Genomic DNA, 16,701 nt, shown 5'->3' with positions numbered 1-16,701 from the left:
TTACTTAGAGATTTTTTTCTTGTCCATTTCAAACATATTTCTCAGGTTTTTCACAAGACAATAAGTATAATAAAAAATGTTAGAGAGAAATGTCTTGGTTTCCTTACTAGAAAATAAGATTGACTTAAGGCTGTTCCTTTAGGGAATTTAGTTAATATTCTAAATCTTGTTTGCTAACAGAAGCTGAAAGTTAATTGAATTTTCTCATTTTGTCTAGAGTTCTGTCAGATCTTATACCTTAACATATTCTTCAAAGAGCAGATAACTCAATCTTCTATTGTCATTTTAGGTTACTGTATGATGCCCTGATAAATATCAAATGTTATTTATTGTTGAGGCAATATGAAACTTCACTCTGACATACACTTAATTGTAAATGTGATTTTATCTAAGCTCAAAATATCCAGTATATGTTTGGTAATAAAGTTGTTGCAATCCCATCTGACAAGTGTCTGCTGTCTGGCCTGACAAAATGAAGTAAAGGTTATATGTATTCAAAATGACAACAAGATATCTCTGTGTCTTATATTTTTCTGCTAGGTCAAGGAGCACAAGAACTAGTACATCAAAGTGTAGGTTTTAGAGAGCTGCTTCGATGAGATAAAAACCTCATCAAAACTGAGATTACTGGCTTCTATGTCTTGCCAAAAGGTGCTTGTTGGCATTCCCTGACAGATGAATATGTTCATACAGCTATTTATTATCTTCAAGGCTACCAAATCAATCAAACCTAATTCTAATGCCATGCTACCCAAACATTAAAACATGCTTTTTTTTTTTTACGGTATTTTATATATGAGCATATACACACACAAACATATACACATAGGCAAAAACAGAAATAATCAAAATGTCTATATATTGAAATATCATAGATAAGCTTTTTTAATATCAAAACATACTGCCTGATAAAACCATGTTAAACAAAAAGATTTTTAACATTGTTGTATCAAAAGTTCTCAAATATATCAAAAGATATGTTTAAATAGGAAAATGAGTAATTCTATGTAAACAAAGGGAAAAAAAGTTCAAACATTCATTTAAATACACTTTTAAAAATAGTCTTTAATATTTGTACAGTATTTTGCTACAAAATACTTTAAAACACTATAGTGGGTTATATGCTACATTCCTTACTGAAGGAATGAATGATTCACTATGTACTACTTCTGTTAGTAAGGATTATTCACATTAGTAAGAGTTACAGGATCCAGCTCCTGCTTTTCATCTTCCAAAATTAAAGACAATAGACATTTCATATATTATCCTATCTCCAGTAATTACTTATTCTTATTAGCTTAGCAAGTAGAAAAGATACTTAATATCTTCCAATTTATAAGTTATACCTGGTAAATAAGATGAAAAAGTACTAGAAAGCATTGGTATTGGTAGTGAAAATACTATACTATTTACAGATCAATATTTATTATTTTTCTTAAAGCACCTCAAGTGTGCTATCCTTTAGTTTTATTTATTATACACAAAACTCACATTCTATTGATAAAATCCAGCAAAAATAATTTCACTATTAAATGTTGTTTGTTTTTTACTACTTGCAATAAAATCAGACAAGTTCTTTGTGAACCTTAAAGATCTGCCATATCAAGTTAGTAGGCATTCTGATTAAGGGGTTTCTTCAAGCTGTAAATATTTTCATGCATTTCAGTGAAGGGATGAGAAGATAAACTAGTTCCTTGTGTTTGACATTTACCAAAGCTTTTAAAAACTGGCTTTCAAATGCTTCAATGTAAATTTCTCTCTCTCTTGGAAAAAAAAAACTTTATTGTATGAGGTTACAGTCTAAGTGACGGCTGAGTGAAAACAGAAAAGCAGGAATTCATCAAATCTTGAGCTTACCTCAAATTCGGCATGTTTGTGTACATCTTCAGCTCTTTGTCGGTTCAAAATAAACTCCGCCTCATTTGCAACACGCACTATGTGGTCTTTCATTGCATGACATAATAATCTAAAACAAAATAAAACACTTGAAATCCATCTTCATATTTGACTTTCTTCAAATAAATTATTTCAATAAGCTTGCCTTAGAATGGAAAAAGTTTAACATTTACCAAATGAAATATAATTGCTAAATTAGTTTACATTAATAATGTAACTTTTTCAGAAGAGTTCATTGTAATTTCATGTATTTGGGAAAACACAGAGAAAACTCTCTACAATGAAAGAGGCCTTATGCAGTGAGTTTAGTATCAGCTAGCTAACTAAAGGAAACACTGCATACAGAAGTGTTGTACTTTGGACCTGCTTATAGTGAGACTGCAACCACAAATATAGCATGAATATAGGAACATTTTTTATTGGAACAACTGCTTAACTGTTACTGGTATTTCATCTAGCTAACTAAAATTTGAATGCCCACAGTACATATAAGATGCAATGTCTTTTTATTTTTATGTAGAACAGCTGCAAAAATCAAAGAAATGCAAAAAAAAAAAATGCACATGATATAACTGAAACTATTTGAATGCACCACTGTTAAAATACAAGTATTGCCAAAAATCAAATAATCATGAGACTCCTGCCATAAAATCAGATTATTAATTAATACATAAATCATTTTGGATTTTTTCCAATTTGCGTTTGGTTTTTGAACTTTTTGTCTGAACTCAGGTCATATTTTAAAGCTTTTCTCTTCATCCAAGAGGGCTAGAAACTCACTTTTTACAAATATGAAAGCTGAGATTAAATGAAAACAGATTTTCTCATAATCAGAGGTTTCCAGTAGCTGGGGATTTAAGAAAAATATCATGAGACTCATGATAAAATTGCAAGAATTGGCAACACTACTTGACATAATAATTGAAAAAAAACTAGATTGAGAGCTCTTTTTCAAAAATGACTATGCTCTCTCTCCCCCTATTATGGTTAGGACAAGCTCTTTGGGTGGAATTTCAAAAGTGCTCAATACTCACCTAATTTTGCTCTCATTGAAGGCAATGAGAGTTTTGTATATTTGTCCCATGGGACGGTGTCTTGACATTTTTGAAAATCTCATTAGGTGCCTATTTGCATCTTTAGATGCCTAAATATCTTTAAAATCTGGCCCTGAGTGAACAGAGAGCAGTGAGATTTATTCATGGTTATTACTAGATTAGTATTTTTCAATTTATAAAAAGGAGGATGTGTCTCAGTTTTGTGAGACTCCTGGAGAGGGAAAGAGGCTCAAGGCAACTGCTTCAGGGGATAGGTCAGTGGTACTTTACCAGAGATTTCTGAAAAACAGAATTGTGTTTAAAGTTTGTTGCCATTTCTATTCAAGGAAACGGGACTTTGTACAGTTAATAAATAAACTATGAAAATACTTTACTTGGTGTCACTGGTTTCTGCTTCAAACAGGAAACCGGCCTAAAAAGCCCCCAAATACGCTTCCATTCAGCAAAGAGGTGGCAACAACAACATCATTATCGCTCTCGTGTCTGAATTAAACCATAGTCCGCTAGCTCTTATCCAATCCCAAATTCATGTTGACACTGTGGATTTCATTCAGCTATTCTAGCTGGGTCAGATGTGATGGAGATGAAGAGCTGCGTGTCATCATCATATTAAATATACTGCAGCGCATACCAAACCAGCAGCCTCATGTACGACTTGAACAAGAGAGGTGACAACGTAGGGGAGTCTTCTCGGGGGCATCAGTTGCTAAGGAGCAGTAGGAGCAGTTGCCCCCCACAACCCCAAACTTTTCATAGCTCCCTGGTAGCCAGGCTGTGGTGTCTCCCCCAAGCCTGCAGAGAGTGCTGTTGGGCAGGCTGGGGTAGGTCACCTAATCCTTACATTGTCACAGGAAGCAGCAGTCTGGGCCAGAACTAATCACAGAACAAGCCATGCCCTGATCCAAGCCCTGCGTCAGCCATTGGTGAGACACCCACCCTGGCTCACTGTCTGCCCACATCACCTCCCTGCTCCCCCCACAGCAGGTGAGGCAGGGAGAGAGAAGCAAGTATGCCCCCAGACCTCTGAACTTTTCTCAAATGACGTCCCTGACTCCTGTGGCATTAGTATAATTGCTTACAATTACTATTTGATGTCTCTCATAAAGATAGCAATGTAGCTGGTATGGTTCAGGTCCCTTGGCGCCAAGAGAGCTGGGGTTGCATAAGGTTTTACAGGAATCACCTGGGTCTGATATCTGCATAATAGTTCACTGGAGAGTAGCATGTGAAGTCTCTACTGAGAGCTGGTAGCCCACTGGTCATCATAATGATTGTTAAATGTATGGATGGATATTTAAGGAGTTATGTATCTGTATTGCAAATTATGTTCTTAAGGTCTTGGAGTTAAGGCAGGTCACCAGGCGGTGACACACCTCAGAGCTGTTCCATTCAGGCAGAGGGTAGCAGACACCTATCTCCCTGTGTGGTCACTGGTGTATTACATACTTCACCCAGCATGGCTATTTCCAGACTGAACCATGTGCCAACTAAGTGATTGTGGAATATAGAAGAGAGGAAATCTACAGGAAGAAACAGTCAGCAGGAGGTGTCCTGTTTATGATATATATCTTGGAGTACAAAGAGATACAATGACTACTTCACCTAAAAGGCAAACAGACAGTGTATTTGTCTCATGAAAGAACAATCACAGCCAGGCGGGCTGTAAAGCACTGCAAGGATTTTGGTGGGCAATAGCCTACCCTACTAGACACGAGAGGATCTTGTTAATTAAGACAAGGCTCTAGAATGCGTATTATGATTTTATTTTACATATAATCATTTGTTTCCAATATTTCTACTTCCTACTACTTGAATCTCTATTATTTGTTAAATAAACTTATACTTGATTTCACCATAAACACATCTAAGTGCTGTGAGTTAAGGGGAGTGGTGACCTGAGGTGGAAAGCAGGGTTGTAACTGTTTCTTTGGAAGCAGCATATTGGTGAATGCTGAGTGTCCAATGAAACAGGAGGTGGGCACTCCAGGGAGATGATCAGAGGGCTCAGATGTTGGACTGTGCCTATCATTACCCTGTAGAGTGACAGCGCCTCCTACGAGGCCTAGAGGGGAGTGCTTGTGTTGCCTGTGGCCAGTGGAATCAGGCAGCTGACACATGGCAGGGACAGACAGGGCTTCCTCTTGCAAGTGGTAGCGAGGTGCCTCACAACCCTGGGCTCCCCCAGGAAGCATCACAGCAGGATCCTAAGATTGTCCACAAATAAAAAAAATGAAATTGCATTATAAACAGCATCAAAGGCTGCCAACAGATCAAAAGTCATCAGTGCCTTCATCTGCTGCTAGTAAAAGATCATAATTAATGCACACACAGATCATACACAAATGCAAGCAATGCAGTTTGTACCCCATATATAGACCTGTCACCAGACTGACCAGGGTCAAAGGAAGTCTGAAGAATAAAGATACTGCCAGAAATTGCCCCAACATAATCTTTTTGGTGACTTTAACCAAAAATGGGAGATGGGATGCTTGTAGGGAGTTACACAGATTATCAGCACCAAAAGTAAATTTACTGTGCATATGGCCTGCAATGGCTTCTTTAAAAACTGAAGGAAAGGTGCCCTCCTCCACTCCTCTTCCTGCTAGAAAAACTTACAATATCCCTTATAAGGGAACCAGTTATTTCTGGTGTCTTTTACAGTCCAGGAAGGACAAGAATCAAACCCACACGTTGTAGCATGAAATTGCCCCAGCACCATCATATCCTCAATGAATAATACCACATGAAATTAAAGCAGAGAAATCATCACATTTGTATCCCCCAAGACACTATTCTGTTTCCACGGCAGTAGATAGTTCAGTCCAAATTCAAGCAATCTTGTCTGCAAAGTAACATGAACACTCTTTTACAGCAAGAAAAATATGACACAGCAATCAGGTGAAGACAGCAATACAAATGCTTCAGGGTTTAAACCTCATGCTTCAGGTTTAAGATGATCTCTAACTATTAATGATCAGGATGAAACCTAGTGTGTGCATGGGGGGGGAGGCAGATTATCCTACATGTACCAACTGTGGGGTCCTTACATCTTCCTTTGAAGCATCTGGTATGGGATGCTGGATTAGATGACCCTTGTCTCAGATTCAGTACTGCAATTTCTGTGTTCCTATGGTGTAAAGAAGCCTTAGTATAAATGAGAACCAGGTCCTTTATCTGTGCAGGATTCTCACTCTTAAGAGTAAGTAGAGTTTGCGGGGGGAGGGAAGAGGCATGTTGCAATATAGAAAGAACTATGATAAAATATAACAAAAAGCAGTCACTGTCTAACAAAAACTATTTTTTGTAAATGAAAAGAGCCTAATAAGAGTTAATAGACAAAGTCTCCAGGAGTTGCCAGCTCTCAACTGTTAATTTTCAGAAATATACAATTCTAAAAGAAACAAAACTCTAGGAGAGTTTGGGCACCTTGAAACCACGTACTGCAGTATCAAGAGACCAAACCAGGCTGGTCTTGAGATGCTTCATATGTTTATAGGCAGGGCTGGGTGGTTTCCTTATATGTGTCATAAATTGGAATATCCCTTAAGGCTATCAAATGCAGTACTTCTGCCTCAGATAGTATGAGCCATGATATGACCTCCTGTAAAAAAGGCCCCTGCCAGCTCTTAGTATGATAGTAAGAAATACAGTTGGACAGCTAGTTAGACATGATCACTTTTGTGACGAAAGTGCCCATTGAGCAGATGTCAAATGAAAATAAAAGAGTCTAGTAAACCTTTTAAGGACTTTAGTCTGCTCCAAGTAGAAATCAAAAGAACTTTTAACATTGAAAAACCTTATCAGGAAGGGAATCTGAGCACAGGAAAATGTTGGCAGGATGATAGGCTCATTAAGATGAAAATATATCTCCAATTTAAAGAGCCCATAGCTTGCTTGTAAAATCTAGTCTAAGGTGATTCATTCACTAGAGTCAGAAACTCATTCACACTGCAAGCTAATTGTCACCAGGCAAATGAGCTACCATTTAAGAAACCTGAGCTCACACCTTATACATCACAGAAGTTGTTGTAATTGCTTTTTTCAGGACCAGGCTGGGCATCCATTCCAAAGGCATCCATTTCCACCTACATACCATCAGCATCAAAGACCACCTGTACCTGATGCCCTCCCAAGTCAATGCCCTGTACATCTCCTGACTCTTCCCCTGAGGAAGAGATTCAGTCAAGGAATGAGTCTCCTTAAACTTACCTATCCTAGCCAACTTCCAGAGTAGATGTCACTGTTTTGCTGCTGCTCTATTGTGGAGCGGCTATCTGAGGTCTCAGGTGAGTTCTTCTCATTACCAGCATGCAAACAGCTTTGATCTCAACAGGATGGAAGTCAATCCTAACTTGGCAATCATCAACACTAACTGTGCCATGACCATCACCTGGGCTCTGAGGGTCCTGGTGTCAAGAGGGTGATGAATCTGACTTTCTAGTCATGTTTGTACAAAGGCAAATAGCGCTGCAACAGCACTGAAAGCTACACCAGACTCTGGAGACAAGTCTGCTGCTTTATACCACCCTAAACCAGGTCTCTCTCAATAAAGCACAGAGGATCAGCAGACTAAATTATTTTTGTTCCATCTCTTACAATAGAATCACAGAACATAGAAATGGAATAAAAACTATTTAGTCATCTATTTTCTCTTTCTACAACAAGGCAGGTTTGTTCTTTATTGTATATTTACTAATATATTGCCCATACTTATTTACATCCCACATATATTTCATAGAATGACAGAACTGTAGAGCTGGAAGGACCTCAAGAGATCATCTAGTCCAGCCCCCTACACTGAGGCAAGAACAAGTATACTTGGGCCATCCCTGACAGGTGTTTGTCTAACCTGTTTTTAAAAACCTCCAATGATGGGGATTCCACAACCGCCTTTGGAAGCCTGTTCCTGAGCTTAACTACCCTTATAGTTAGAAAGTTTTCCCTAATATCTAATTTAAATCTTCCTTGCTGTGGATTAAGCCCATTATTTTTTGTCCTACCTTCGGTGGACAAGGAGACCAACTGAGCATCATCTTCTTTATAACAGCCCTTAACATATTTGAAAACTGCTATCAGGTCCTCTCTCAGTCTTCTTTTCTCAAGATTAAACATGCTCATTTTTTTAAACCTTTTCTCATAGGTCAGATTTTCTAAACTTTTCAACATTTTTGTTGCTCTCCTCTGGACTCTCCCCAATTTGTCCACATATGTCCTAAAGTGTGGCACAATATTCCAGCTGAGGCCTCACCAGTGCTCAATAGAACAATATAATTACCTTCCATTTCTTACATGACACTTCTGTTAATATACACTAGAATTATATTTGCTTTTTTTGCAGCTGCAATACATTGTTGGCTCATATTCTATTTGTGATCCACTATTATCCCGGATCCTTATCAGCAGTATTAATGCCTAGTCAGTTATTCTCCGTTTTGTAATTGTGCATTGTTTTTCCTTCCTATGTGAAGTACTTTGCACTTTATTAAATTTCATCTTGTTGAAATCAGACTCATTCTCCAATTTGTCAAGGCTGTTTAATTTCTAATCCTGTCCTCCAAAGTGCTAGCAACCCCTCCCAGGTTGATGTCATATGGAAATTTTATAAGCGTATTCTCCACTACATTATCCAAATCATTAATGAAAATATTGTACTGTATTAGACCCATGACACACACATGTGGAACCCCGCTAGATACACCTTCCCAGTTTGACAGCAAGCCATTGATAACTTGTTTTAGTAGTCTTTCAACCAGTTATGCACCCAATTTATAGTAATTTAATCTAAAACACGTTTCCCTAGTTTGCTTATGAGTCTGTGTCAAACGCTTTACTAAAATCAAGATTATCACTTCTTTAGCTTCCTCACATGGACTAGGTCACTAACCTTGTCAAAGAAGGAAATCAGGTGTGATGCAATTTGGTCTTGACAAATCCATGTTGGCTATTGCTTATACTCTTTTTAGGTGCTTACAATTGATTGTTTAATAATTTCTTCCAGTATCTTTCCAAGTAGACTGGCTGGCGTATAATTCCCCACAGCCTCTTTGTGCCCCTTTTTAAAGATAGGTACTATATTTGCCCTTCTCCAGTCTTGTGGGAGTTCACCCATGCTCCATGAATTCTCAAAGATAATCGCTAACTGTTCTGAGATTGCTTCAGCTAGTTCCTTAAATATCGTAGGATAAATTTCATGAGGCTCTGCCAACTTGAATACATTTAACTTATTTAAATATTCTTTAACCCAGTGGTCCCCAAACTTTTTACCTTGTACCCCATCTTACCCCTTACTGGGAGGAGGGATGCGGAGAGGGGTAAAGGGTGCCAAGGCTGGAGCAACAGCTGGGGGTGAGCACAGAACCCAGGCATAGTGCCAAGACCCTGGGCACAGGGCCGGCATCCAGGACCCCGACTTGAGGGCCGGGGCCAGAAGTGGAGGAGGATGGCGCTCCCTTCCTGCCCTCCGTGGGGGCTGGCCCACCTCTCCCCCCCCCAATGTTCCTCGTTCCCCCCTTAAGGGGGCACACCCCACAGTTTGGGGACCTCTGCTTTAACCTGTACTTTCCACATTGTGGTTTATGTTAATATTAAGTATTTCAGCACAATTAGCCTCTTTAGTGAAGACTGAAGCAAAATAGGCATTAAATACCTCAGTCTTCTTGATGTCATCAGTTATTAGCACTCCTTCCCTGTGAAGTAATGGACCTACATTTTCCTTTATTTTTCTTTTGCTCATATTGTATTTACAGAACTTACTACACCTCTACCCTGATATAACACGACCTGATATAAATGAATTCAGGGAAAGGGGGGGGCTGCGCACTCCGGCGGATCAAAGCAAATTCAATATAACACGATTTCACCTATAATGTGGTAAGATTTTTTGGCTCCCGAGGACAGCGTTATATCGGGGTAGAGGTGTACCTTTTATGTACCTTGTTAGGTGAAATTCATTTTGTGCCTTAGCCTGATTTTGTCCTACATGCTTATGATATTCTTTTGCATTCATCCTTAGCAATCTGTCCACGTTTCTACTTTTTGTAGAATTCCTTCTTTGATTTTCAGGTAATTAAAGAGCTCCCGACAGCACCACATTGGCCTCTTATTAGTCTTCCTATCTTTCCTTTGCATCAGGGTAGTTTGCTATTGTGCCTTTAATATTGCCTCTTTGAGAAACTGACAGCTCTCCTGAACTCCTTTTTCTCTTAGATTTTCTTCTCATGGTACCTTATCTACCAGTTCTCTGACTTGGCTAAAGTTTTCTATTTTGAAGTTCACTCTCTTTATCCTGCAGCTCTCACTACTTCCTTTCCTCAGGATAATGAAACTGTTTCATGATCACTTTCACCCAAATTGCTTCCAACTAATTCCTCTCTGTTAATCAGAATCAAGTCTAATGTCTAAATTTTGTAGACAGTTAGGTCCACTCCAAGTCATAATTTAGGTAGCTATTGTTTAATCCTTCTTCATAAATTAATTCTTCTAACTTCCTAAACCTGTTGCTCTTCTTTGAATTTCTAGTGTGTTAATATCTTCCCAGTAAAAAGATGAGTAGAATTGAATACAATATTCCTGGAGAGAGAGAGAGAGAGAGAGAGAGAGAGACAGACAGACAGACAGACAGACAATTACCTCTCTGTTCCATGGCATGGTGGCTATCTGCACTGAGCATAAAACTGTGCAGGCTGTTTAGTTTAAGTCCTTGCTTTTACTAAGGACAAGGATGTGACAGAGTCGGATATATCTGTATCCAATTGTGAACTCCATTTTTTATGGTGAACTCCATTTGCATTACGTGCTGAACACAGGTCTAAACTTTCTAGAGGCGACTTATTGAATTGCATTCCAGATAGCTGCTCTGCCCAGGAAAGGGGCTTAACTAGTATGTTGAAGCCATCAATACAGTAATCTGAGGCTGTCAGCTTTGAATGATTCAACTACTGACCCATGGAACAATGGGTTTTCTACAGAGAGATGGATTAAGCATAAAAAGGGGGGGTGGTAGGGGGGCAACCATCAGAACTGAAAGCCTTGCAAGAACAAGAGGGCAGGAGGAACTCTGCCCACCCTGAAACGCCAGCAGACTCTGACTCACAGAAGGGGTGAGATAGACTCGGGGAGGATGCATCTCAGGACTCTGTTGTTTTACAAAGAGCTGTAACACTCAAGTGCTTGTAAATGTAAAGTCATTGTGGTTAAGGAATTCCTTTGCTAAGTCTGTGTTCCTTGATTTCCTGCCAAGTTGACCCCAAGGAGGTTAAACTAGAAACCCAGAGTGCCCACAACCTTCGCTGAACTCTGGGAAAATGTATGCAAGTGACTGGGGAGCTTGGGAAGTCTGGTGTGCTTGTTTCAGGGGCTAGAACCACTGGATTACAGATCCCATAGCCCAAGAAAGGACTCAGGCAAGTGATATGAGCCAGGGAGTGAGCCTTAGAGTCCCAGAGCTAGAAACAGTGAATAGACTTTGCGCAAACTCAGTTGACTTGGAAGCATGTAGGACCATGTGGTTAGACTACTCACAAGAGAATGGTGTCCATATTGGGTCAGGTTGTGACAGTAGTCATTAACCCTCCTACCCAAATGATGTCTTCAGATATGAATTTTCACATTCATCAGTTTTCTTTTTTAGTTTTGCTATGTTGCAGTCAGTTCGTGCAAACAAATATCTTGCATAGAATGGAAGTGAAGAGAACTCTTAGTTTTTTATATTGCTGTATAAAATAGTTATGATTATGTCCCCCAATATGTCTGGATGTTCCAGATAAGTTAAAAAGGCAGCCTATTCCTAAATAGCAACAGTCAAAATGTATTACAGAATGCACATTTGATATAGTTTAGCTAAGATCCCGCTCCGTGTCCCCATTCCTGAAGACATGCCTGCTTACTTGTCCAGAGGAACAGATATACTTTTATCAGATGCTCATTGCTGAGATCTGCCAAGATGCAACTTAGACAAACTTTGGAGCTTACATAGAGTTCTGTGTAAGCTTGAACGCGTTTGTATCTCACCAACAGAAGTTGGCCCAATAAAAGACATTACCTCACCCACCTTGTGTCTCTAATCTCATCTCTAAACAGTCAGTCCACAACAAACTTGATACACAGCTCTGTCCTTTGCAATATACAACAACGCTATCATCATCAAGCTAGCCCAGTGCTTGGGCAACCTCAAATCATGGATGAAGAAGAGCAAACTGAAGCTAAACCCAACCAAGACAGTGATTATGCCGGTTGACAGAGAAAAACATTTTAAGGAATTTGGAGCCATCATGCAGTCTCCTCTGCTTTGAAATGCCAATACACAATTAGTCAGGTTAGTCCACAGTTTAGAAGTGCTCCAAAATTCTTCACTGATACTGAGTGCTCACATAGAACGTGTAATTCAGTGACACCGCTAACATCTATGTATGAGTAAGACACCGTAGCGCATCCTCGCAGCTTATGACGTGCCTTATTAATAAATGACTCATCTCCTGACTTGGACTATGGCAGTGCAATGTGTATGGATGTGAAATCATCAATCCGGAGGAAAATACAACTAGTGCAGAATGCAATAACTCAGCTCCTCAAAAACACAGGCTACTGTGAGTATATCAAACTTGTCCTCTGATCATTACACTGGGTCCCCACTCTTCAGAATATCATGTCTACTTCAAGATCTTTGTCCTTATCTTCAAGGTTCTTAATGATCTGGAGCTGGAGTAACTAAACGATTACCTAAAGAGAGGCTTTGAGTTCAAGACAAGGTTTATAGTAGATAACTCTGTTTCTCTGGTGTCTGAGACATCCATTATTGCCTACAAAGTTGTCTTGGCCACCACTTGGCCTTCCTTAATTATGCCCTTATGCTGTCCCCTCTACTGCATGAGAGCTCTGCGAAGAAGGATGTCACCTTGTCCCATGTAAGAAAGTCGTTCTTGGCCAGCAGGGCCTAGCAGTTTGCCACATGCAGTGAAGCTGAGGAGTATGCCTTCCTCCCAAATAGGTCACTCATTTGGGGACTTTGTCTTTCGGTGCACCTTTGCTCAACCTTGATTTCTCTTGTACAGCTGACACAAACAAAGGGCCTGGATTGGCATGAGTGCAGAAGTACTCAAACCCTAAAGGGGGAACCTAGTACCATTTCTTGACTCATTTTGCTGTTGGTATTACAGTAGCTCACATCTGCCACAGGGATTTTAGCTGGATCTAGCAATTCCTTATCAATAGGGAGAGTAATCCTGATTGACCAGAAGCTGACAGTATGTCACACTGCTTGTGGGATTTCTCTGATATAACCAAAAAGTCTTTATCTCTGGGGTTTCAGCAATCCTCACAAGGAGCTCCTGGACGAGTTTAAATACATCCAGTGGCTGTACTGATGCTGGAGATACCACTTTATCCAGCAATCATCATCTTTTTGTATGGCATTTGAAAAGCAATGGGCTGAGATCATAACTGAGTTTCAAAAGTCATTCTAATACTTCTGGATTAACTAGATGGATCCCCCTGGTGCCACCACTGCTAGCATGAATGGGGCAGTTGTCCATGATGTGTTGCATGGTTTGTACCTCACCACAGTCACAATTTGGCAATTCTTAGATTTTCCATTTGTGGAGGAAATTCCACACCTTCTGTGCATTGTCTGAATGCAGTTAAATGGTCCTGGGATTCTGGCTTCTCTGTACTCCTTTCATTGGCTCGTCAATCAAGTCTTTGTTTGGGATGTCACAAGTGGCCTCCTGATTCATAGAATATAGAATATCAGGGTTGGAAGGGACCTCAAGAGGTCATCTAGTCCAACCCCCTGCTCAAAGCCAGTAAGTGCTGGCATCCTTTCTATTGGCCTGTAATGTTGGCGTGTGTATCCAGAAATGTGTCCTGGATCTGAGTTGGGAGGGTGGTAGTGAATTGAGATCTTGTATAAGCAGGTCCAGAGAAACCAGAATCTTCTTGTACTCCCAGACCACACCATTGTCTCACTTGATGTTGGCAGGTGTAATGCCTGCCAAAACTAGAAGCCACAATATTGGCGTTGATTTGAGAAAGCCACTAAACATTTTTAAGCATGGCATTAATTTTAGTGTCAACAAGATTAGCATGCGGGCTGTTGTACCAAATTGGTGCACAATATTCCACTGTTGGCAAGAGCCTAGCTTGTATTGATGTTTGAAGTGTGTGTGCATCATATCCCCAGCATGTGCTAGCAAGTTTCTGGATGATGTTAATCCTTGTCTTTATCTTCTTTAGGTGTTGTCAAGGTGTTGACTACAGCTCAGCGTCTGATTGCAAGTAACTCAGACCACAAAAGTCCACTTTCAGAGGCACTTTGGCTTCATGGGTTACTCAAGTGGAAGGCAGAGACAAGTGTTTTTGAAGCATTGGGTTTCAGTTGCCAAGCTTTGAAATACATCTCCAGTGTCTGGAGGCCGTTGTTCATGACTTTTTCTGTGGCCTTCAGAGAGGACACTTGTGTTGTTAGTGCAATGTCATTTGCAGAGATGAATTTACAAGATGATGTGACTGGAATGTCACTGGTATAGGGATTGAACAATGCTGGTGCTAATACATATCCCTGTGGGAGGTTGTTGTTCAATCTCCGTGATTTACTGGCAGATGTGCTAAGGTGTATGGTTAATCTTCTGTTATTCAGCATCTAGGTGATGAGTCTGATGGTTGATTAGCATGGGAAAGCTAATGATAACTTCAGCATGAGACCTTTGCGCCATACAGTATTTTATTCAGAAAAAAAGGTCCATGAATGCTGATGTTTGTAATTTTCACTGGTAATCAGATTCTATGTAGCTGGTTAAGGTCACTGCAGTTGCGACCAGTTCTAAATCCAGCCTGCTCTTTGGGGACCAGTTGCTCCAGTGTCAGCTGTAACTTTAAAAGTAGGAGCTACTCCAACAGTTTATAGCAATTGGTAAGGAGGGAGATGGGCTGGTAGCTTTTTGGGTCAGTGACCTCTTTTCTGGGCTTAAAATGACTATAAATTTGACTACCTTCCACTCTTTTAGTATTATACTAGAAGAGTGGATGTTGCCGAAGAAGCCTGCCAGCCGCTTTCTTGCCTTTGGACCAAGTTCTTCAAGAATTCTGGATACAGTCTGTCCATTCCTCCCTATTTTCTGGATTTAGTGTTGGAAAGACCCTTGGTCCACTTCATCTACTATGTAGGGGACAGAAAGGGGTGAAGACACCTGGTGTTGATTTAGTGCACAGTAAAGCTGTTTGTGGACTTGGCACCTGATGTTTTAGTCATCGGCACAAGGGAGTTGGCAATTAACTGTGCAGAGATGGCATGTGCACTTAGTTGAGGTAGTTTGTAGGCTGCTGGAGCCACACTTCCTAGAAGACGGAGGAGCTTCCAGGCTTTGTGGCTTGACCCAGTGAAGTCAAGCACCATCACAGTTTCACACCACCTTCTCTTCTTGCCGAGTTCAAAGATTCAAGCAATGGCATTGCAGTTACAGGGCTTTTGTTGGCTTGATATTGGTGGAAGAGTGCCTCGCTCTATTCTGTTGAACAAGGAGTTGTGACATCACCCAGGGTACATCTGAACCATTGAATAGTTGTCTCCTCAGTTCTCCAATCTGGGGTGCTTTTTACACTGCTTTGCAGTGTAAGCAACCACTCCTGGTTTGCTCTCCCACAGCCTTCAGCATGTAAATTACTCTTAGTTATACTGCATGGTTGCTATAGCCAGCCACTCATGGATTACACTGCAGAGTAATACCAGCAAAATCTCCGGTCCCAGACTTTATAATATAAAATGATATGCACAAGCCTTGTTATCCCAAATGGAGTTTCCTGAACACTTCAATCCAAACACACTGGTTTAGATAAAACAATAAAAGTAGTTTATTAACTACAGAAAGATAGATTTTAAGTGATTACAAGTAATGAGGCATAAAAGTCAGAATTGGTTACATTTATTGGGAAATAAAAATAAAACACAACTTATACCTAACTTAATAAGCTAAATAAATTCAAAAGCAAAGGTCTCTCTCACCATATGTTCCACCAGATTTTACTGGGTAAACCCCCATTCAGACAGGATCTCTCCCACAGTCCAATGCTGCTTTTTTTTTGTTTGTTTGTTTCTTCAGGTGTTGTTGACGAGATAGAGGGTAGAGAGATAAGGAGAGAGAGATGATTTGGGGCATCTGCCGTCTCCCCTTATAGTCCTTTCTCTTGCACAAGAATCATCCCCAGCTGCGGTTCAGCAGATAGAAATTCTGTTTGGACAGGAATCTCAAGCTGTTCCTTTGTCAAAATGTAGATTTTCATCCACACCCTCTTTCCTGCCAAAGAATGGCCACTAAATCAGTTGATGATCCATTTGATTTCACTGACACCCGACTGAGGGGTCAGTTTGTCTTTTGTCCCTGCTGTGGCTCCTAATAGAGCCCTGCACCTTCTTGGATATCTGTTTTATATCAGTGGATAAAAATTTGAAGGGCTCTACAGTATTCTGGAGCTCATTTCTTTGGATTTGATGAGACCTTCATGGATTGATCTAGAAGGTAGAGTTTTAGCTTCATGACTTGTGCATTCTAGTAGAGAAGGATAAGCACACTGAACATCTGCATGGAATATGCAATTCTCCCAGGCAGAAGAGACACTTACTGTCTCTAGCCTTCAAGGCAATAAGTTCATCACAGGATGGACATGGCTTGAAGCCTTCAGGTTTTGGTCCACCATGTTAAGAAGCCCACTACAAGGGGCTCTATATGAGGTGGTGTATGGGGAGGAGGTTGTCTGACCA

General features: G+C 40.1%; 1 protein-coding gene across 1 annotated transcript in view; it reads right to left on the bottom strand.

Annotated features, from left to right (window-relative positions):
• Positions 1–16,701, bottom strand: part of LOC113406807 (neurobeachin-like) — a 942,582-nt gene that overhangs the window by 356,355 nt on the left and 569,526 nt on the right. The window contains exon 36 of the mRNA XM_029911985.1: positions 1,858–1,966. Within this exon, the coding sequence (XP_029767845.1) occupies positions 1,858–1,966 (109 nt within the window). The remainder of the gene's footprint in view (positions 1–1,857; positions 1,967–16,701) is intronic.

The sequence above is a fragment of the Terrapene carolina genome, unplaced genomic scaffold (genome assembly GCF_002925995.2).
Source record: "Terrapene carolina triunguis isolate 2854851 unplaced genomic scaffold, T_m_triunguis-2.0 Scaffold141, whole genome shotgun sequence".
NCBI classification, from domain to species: Eukaryota; Metazoa; Chordata; order Testudines; family Emydidae; genus Terrapene; species Terrapene triunguis.
The sequence above is the reverse complement of the archived record's forward strand: the minus strand, read 5'-3'. Positions and strand labels throughout refer to the sequence as shown.